The 7,411-nt window shown below is 40.5% G+C and overlaps 1 protein-coding gene across 1 annotated transcript in view; it reads left to right on the forward strand.

Annotated features, from left to right (window-relative positions):
• The window catches only part of cdkal1 (CDK5 regulatory subunit associated protein 1-like 1), a 174,306-nt gene that overhangs the window by 151,123 nt on the left and 15,772 nt on the right, over window positions 1-7,411 (forward strand). The window contains exons 10-11 of the mRNA XM_031875335.1: window positions 2,143-2,226; window positions 5,660-5,824. Of these exons, the coding sequence (XP_031731195.1) occupies window positions 2,143-2,226; window positions 5,660-5,824 (249 nt within the window). The remainder of the gene's footprint in view (window positions 1-2,142; window positions 2,227-5,659; window positions 5,825-7,411) is intronic.

Genomic DNA, 7,411 nt, shown 5'->3' on the forward strand with positions numbered 1-7,411 from the left:
CCCCCCCCCCCCGTACTGTACCCACATTTTAAAGGAGAGTGAGAATCTTTAAACTTAAAAAAAATGAAACAGAATGATAAAATGTTGACAGGCAAATCCTTAATGTAAGTGTTTTTATAAGACAAACGTCCTTTTTTCCTTTAATACATGTACAATGCTGTGAACATTGTCTTTGCCTCATGTGCTTAGGATTTTAGCCTCATGGCAGAGACATCTGTCTTCAATCCAAAGGAGCAAACAAAAGGGCCCAAATCAAATGATCGCCATCCAATAATAATGTTCAAAGGATATTTTTTTTCCACCCTCTTTTTCTGAAAATTGCTCTGTTTGCAGGAAACAGTGATTTATTTGGTCTCTTTTTAAGTCTGTCAGCATGCCTGTGCAGGTGCTGCCTGTTGGAACACACACGCACACACGCACGCGCACACACACACGCACGCGCACACACACACACACACACACACAGTAAAATCAGTAAAGAAAGAAAGTAAGGAGAGAGGGAATTATAGTGGAAGGAAGTGAGGTATGAACAACAAAGAAAATGCCCCGAGATAGGAGAGAGGGATGGAAGCAAAATGATAAGGACGGGAAGGAGGGAAGAAAAGAGCACAGAAGATGGGTGTCTGCAAAAATGGAAACACCCTGAGCAATGTGTTGGAGCCGTGACTTCTAAGGCTCTGACATATTGCTACAGACATGATCAGTCAGCACATTTTTTTACAGTACGGGGCTCATCACCGATGGTTAAAATGCAAATACTGCCTATTGAGCCTACAGAACAACTACATGTTGCTGCTATTTAAAACTCAGGTGGTTTATGATGGACCGCTGGCCGGGATAAACTTTCTGTGGTGGTTCCTCACATGACACGATTATTGGCATGTTTTTATAAGCCAGCATGCAGTGTTTCTAATGTGCTACATACACCCAAAATGAATTGTTCATCAATCCAGACACGTCAGGGGATGCATTAGACCATGTTAACAACAAAGTATTCACTTTGTCCATCCACAGAAATATAAAATGAATGTGGACCCTCCATGATCACGGTCAAATATTTGTCAAAAATGAATTGTCAAGATACTCATCCATGGGGGACAAATGGAAAATAAAAGATATTTCCTTTTTAAGTCAATCCGAAGGTGGCTTTATTCACGCCTGCAGTACTTTGAACAAAAAATGTCTTCTCTTCTTTCTCCGTCTTTGAGTCCACAACATTCTTCATAGTTTCCCATACAAAATATCTTGATTGGGAGGCCATGTTGTAGTGTTTGATTTTCTGATTTCCTGAATAGTCTGTTCTCTTTTAATTGTATCCTGCCTAGCCTTTCTTTTTTGTAAGGAACTGAATGTAATAGTAATCACTATCCTCTCAGCAGAAGCGCTAAAAGTGAAATGTCTCCAGAACCTTGAGATTGTAATTAAATGCTGAACTGCACCAACAGAAAACATGAAAGTGCAAAACTTTGATTGAATTGAGATCTTGATGAATGGAAGCATATTGTATGACTGAGGCAGCTTGCTTCTGTTGAATTGAAACCGAACGAGATATTCCAGCCTGGATAACAAAAGCAGTATAGCCTTGCTAGTGAAGGTGCTGTAGATACTCATATTGTACTTAAACTAAGTTAAGCATTTTGTGTTTGTATACGGTCACATTATATCAACAATGTGTGTCAGCAGATGGAATGAGTAGATCTGTTTCAATATGCAATGAAACAAGGTTGTTCTGTCCGCTCAGTTAAAGCAAATAACCCTCATTTCGAACACGTTTCTAGCAGAGGTATAGAAGAAGAATATTAAGCAAAAATGTGAAGTCCTTAAAGTAAATCAGAAAAAAACATGTTTTTAAGTGAATATGCATCCTTCCTAACTCACAAGCTCATCATTCGCAAGAAACAGACTAAATCAAACCAAAAGAGATGCAGAGATTGAGAAGAAAGTAGAAAAGATGATTGCCATGGATATTAATCCTGTTGTTTTCATAGGTTACAGTCAGCATATGGCTGAGGACACACACACACACACAGATGGCCACGTCTATAGATGAAAACGCATTTGCACAAATGCTGCATTAAGGGCTGATGTTTCATGAGTCAATAATCGTGTATGTGTTTGATTTTGTGTTTTCTCTCCATGTAGGTCGGGGAGAGGCAACATGTGTTGGTGACGGAGGAGTCATTTGATGCTCAATACTATGTGTCTCACAACAAGTTCTACGAACAGGTAAGATAATTGTTCAAACAACAAAACTGTAATAAATGACTTGGACGCATACTCCAGAGGGCATGTACGTATGTCTTTCACCAGCACATTACATGCATTACATTTCATATATTTAAACAACCAATATGATAAATTGTTGTCCAACTTTGTTCATCAAACTTATAATCAAGCTAAGTTGCTCTGGCTGGTATGATGGCAAAATCTGCTGAAGAAAGATTCAGCGAGCTGGATGTTTGTTGACACTTTGGCATCCTAAAGATGAATCCTAAAATAGTTTAGTTGGCTTACAGACTCTATCCACCATCGAACACGTATAGTGAAAAGCAGTAAATTAATCTGTATTTGATGAAAATGTTCCCGTATGTGAAGCTAATCCAACCCTCCCTCATTTTCACACTTAGTAAATCAGGTCATAAGCTTTGCTTTGCATGTGACAGAGTACTCACAGCAGGTGTCAAAAGCTTAAGCATGTATTGACTAAAGTAGGTTAGCTTTAACATCACAAATACACACACACACACACACACACACACACACACACACACACACACACACCCTGCAGTGGTCATGAGCGCATTTGGCTGCTGATAGCGGCAGTACTTTTTGCTTCTTTTTTTTTACAGTTTTAACATTAAGGTCAGCCCTAAAGACATGCACATTCCATCCTACACACACATACAGCTGTTCATATACACACATCCACATGGCTTCAAAGACCCTCGACCTGTGAAAAATTCACTTTAAGACATCTTCAAATAAATCAATTTCCTCCTGCTTTAACCATCATCAGAAACATGTTTGAAGTTATGCTTTTTATTAGCAGGGAGGGCAGGGGATGGTAATCATTTTTCCTCCCCTCCACTTTCCTCTCCTCCCTTCCTCTCCTCCTCCTTTGCACCTCCTTCTGCGGGCTATAAACTTAAGTTACAAGTGTCACTCGGTTCATGTGTGTGTTGTGACGTGCCGACTCCTCCATGCATGTGTGCGTATATGCAGGCATGTGTGTCATGTGTGTCAGTTGACTTTACTCAAGAGGAAAGCACGTTGATATGTTTGATGTTTTCCCTCTCCCATTTTTTTGGGACATAAATTATTTGGCATGTACTCCTAAATCACACTTGAAAAAAGAACATGAAAACACGACGTACCAATATGTTCTTGAATCTTTCCCCCCCAGGGGATACACCCCCGTATCATGTTTACTGTATGTCTACAGTCACAGGACACATACACACTACAGAGGTCTGACTCACATCGCAAGTTGTATTTTGATAACGTCCTGTTATTTTTCCTCACTTGTGTATATATATTAATATTATTCTCCATATCGTTGTTGTTTTTTGCGCTATAATGCGATCACACTTGAACATTAAAGTTTAATCAACACTGTCTATCACTGTGGATAACAACATCCCAAAGATTTAATAGAAAAGGAAGAATAAAGGGAAAGTAGGATAAGATAGAAAAGCCTGCATTGATCCCCTGAGGGGATATCTGGTGTTACAGCAAATAAATAGAGAAGTAATAATAAAGAATAAATAACATAGAGATATATACAACTAGTGTAAGAATAGATAATAGCTGCGGGTCTAGTATATATGTAAACAGTGTACACCAAAATAATATATACTAAAGTTAAGTTATAATCGTTAGTTTTGTTTGTATTGATATAACAAAATATAAATATAATATAGTATATGATGTGGTAAGACAGTACAACATATTTACATAGTATAGTAGTATAGTATGGTTTTAGACATAGTGTAAGATGCAATGTAATGGTAGTAATAATAATAATTAGAATATAATACAGTTTTACATATAATATAGTATAAAAAGAGAACAGCAAAACATTGAAGAGTTCATTTAGGAGGATCGGGTGGTTAAGGGAGAAATATGGGGAAGTCGAGGATCAGGAAATGAAAACAGTAGTGGGAGCAGAGACAAGGGACTAACGGAGGTGGAAAGGGGGGGGGGGGGCGGGGAGAGTGGGTGGAGTGAAGTGGGGAATACGGTAGAGAGGTGTGAGTGTGAACAAATGGCCTAGTTTCACTTTTACACCATCGGATGGATATCTGTCCTGACGGGTATAATAGGCACCCGACCCACCTGTGTGTGTGTGTGTGTGTGTGTGTGTGTGTGTGTGTGTGTGTGTGTGTGTGTGTGTGTGTGTGTGTGTGTGTGTTTGTGTTTTCGTGGTTCAGTGAGGAAGTCGGGTGGGGGGGGGTTCCAATGTAATCGGACAAGCTCTTTCATCATTTAATCACCCTGTAATGGGCTTCACACACACACACTCACTTACCTTCCTCCCCCACAGCCCTGCTGTTTTACCTCTCTGCTCTCAGCCTACAAACACATACACACACACACACGCACCCTCACAGTGGCCAGAGTGTCGAGCAGCAGGTGTCTTGATTAGGCAGGTGTGGCGCTGGCTGTGTGTCTGCCTGGGCCGATCTCCGATCATATTCCACCATCTGGATGAAGACTGACAGATTAACACTGAGCCAGGCTTACTCCTGCCGTCACAGCAGTAGCACTCCCTCCACCAGTTCACAAGCTCGTCTCTGCCCAGTCAGTATCTTAGCCCTGCAGAGTCGTAGACAGGCCACCAGGTGATCTGAGTCAGCAAGCAACCGCCCTGCTGAAGTGAACTTGGGCAAGACAATGAATCCTCAGCAGCTCCAAGGTTTCTGTTCTATACCTGATCTTAGGTCTAATGAATGATCCCATTATTATTAAAGAAGTAAATCGTTACTCAAACAGCTGTGAACGGCATATAGCATTGCAAATCTGTCAACTGTGTGGTTAGTTTGAAAATTGTTTTTGGAAGGAAAAGCATTAGATCTTTATTTACAGGGGTAAGCCATTAAGAACAAATTCCGTTTCACACTAGGCCGTAATTATAACTCTTTGTTTTCTTTTCCTTCCTGCTGAGATTTATGGTGAAATAATAAGACAAACCAGCAAAATCCCGATGGTTTATCTCACAGCTGTTGCCGTAGTTTTTCACCTTGAGGGCTTCTATAAATGGAACTGAAAACACTCAGCCCTGGGTTTGTCTGTAAGCGGGCAGGGACTGGCTAAATAACAATGTGGGAGAGCATTGGGGAAAACAGTTTTAGAGCGGCGGTTAATTGAAAATGTAATCGACAGATGTGGTGAAATATGCAGAGGGTTGATTATTTGTTGATTATTTGTTTATTTATTGTTTGATTATTTGAAGGTGATATAGGTGGGTCTTTCTAGTTGAATAACAAGTGAATGAGCAAGTTGCTGGATATACAGTACGTCACCTCTGGTCACTAAGGTACAGTCACTGCTACAGTGAGTGAAATTCCACATTGTGAATTATGATTCATTGTGGTTCTTTTTGAGGGTTATACAAATGTGCAGTGGTATCAGTTATGATGTGTGGCTCTTTGGTTTGCAGGTGCTGGTGCCTAAGAGGGCTGAGTTCAAAGGGAAGATGATTGAGGTGGACATCTACGAGGCAGGAAAACACTTCCTGAAAGGCCGACCGGTAGAAGAGAGTAAGCCCTTCACTCCCTCCATTGCCAAACCACTTCAGAAGGGAGAGGTGTCCGGCCTGATGCAGGTAAACGCACACAAATACAGTTCAATGCAGGCCTCGAGTCACATCATTTTCCAATTAAATGCTGCAGTTCAGTACATCAAAATAAATGTGCACAAACAGTTTCATGTATGTAAGCACAGTCATCACTTCATGGCTGTACCACAAAATATGAAGTAAACTGTAGCAAACAGTTTAAAATAGCGTTTACTGGGTGGTTGACATAAAACAAAAGGAACAGCACAACATTTGGTTTGAAACTAAACCTGACCTGGAGATCAACCTGAAGGGGCTAAATACAAGATTGGAAGCATTTCTATTGCCTCCCAACGGCTCTCAACATGGCAGCGGCTGAGCAGGCAGCTCGCAGCTAACAGCGGTAACAGCGGTACCATTGCAAACAACGGCGTCGGTAATGACAGAGCTAACCGTGTTTTCCTGAGGGTGAGTGCTACGCTTCTGTAACGATTTATCAGCTGTAACTGGCGTATGAGTATGAGCCATGAGCCAGCCAATGGAGCACGCTCACATGCACTGGGCCTGGCTGTGTCAACAAAGCCAGGAGAAGCTCAGATTACAACACACACACACACACACACACACAGGGAGAGTGACTTCAATCTCTGCTCAGGTAGACATTACTCTGCTGTATCTTCATACAGCAAAGAGTTGTTGGCTGCTATATTAATGCTCTGATTATAGAATTTAGAACTTTAAATGTCAGGAATAAATAGAACTACTGGTAAAACATGACATAAAAGAGAGTATGTGGGAACTAGAAAGGAAAGAGAGTAATGCTGGTACACAGGTTAAGACACTTTTTCAACTAGAGGCCATCTTGCGTTGGGATCACACCAGCCGCGACTCTACATCGTGCCAGGGCAATAAAGTGTCAGGTTCCAAAGTACTGTTTGTGACCAAGACGATCTGATCTCTTGATGCATGTTCCATGGTCAGATACAGAGACAATAGATCACAAGATGCGATACACTGTGTTGTGAAGTCCATTCAATGCAATTTGATTCAGCTGCAAATTTATAATAATTAATCTAAGATTACATTATTTTACACAAAAGAAAGCATATAAGTTTTAACTGGATGGATTTTTCATTGGGTTTTGTTAACCTAAGTTAGACATCAATCTTAATTTAGTTTATGAGCGCATATTGTTGTAAATAAAACAGAGTATGATTTCAGATATTGTCTTCAGTCAGATGGATTTAGGGGCCAGGTTGCTTTGGAGTTTTAGCTGTTAGCATTATTCATCTTTGGTTGGTTGTTACTCTCCATAACTTTACAGTCAATGCCCAAATCCCAAGCTCACCGACTCGTTTCAATTCAATTTTACACCAAATGTTGTTTTGTGTCTGTGGTGCTGTATCTTTATGAGTGTACATGTGTCTACCAGATGTCTACTGGTCTTTTTTAGGTAATGAGAGGACCTTTCTGTCAAGCCCTCAAACTGTGTGTTCTTTCCTTATATTAACTATAAAAGTTGTATTTACAACAGGCTATTCTAATTTTGTTCAGTCAGCAAATTAATTAGGTGTGTGTGTGGGTGTGGGTGTGTGTGTGTGTGTGTGTGTGTGTGTGTGTGTGTGTGTGTGTGTG

Source organism: Anarrhichthys ocellatus, unplaced genomic scaffold, assembly GCF_004355925.1.
Source record: "Anarrhichthys ocellatus isolate YVR2014 unplaced genomic scaffold, GSC_Weel_1.0 scaffold89, whole genome shotgun sequence".
NCBI lineage: Eukaryota > Metazoa > Chordata > Actinopteri > Perciformes > Anarhichadidae > Anarrhichthys > Anarrhichthys ocellatus.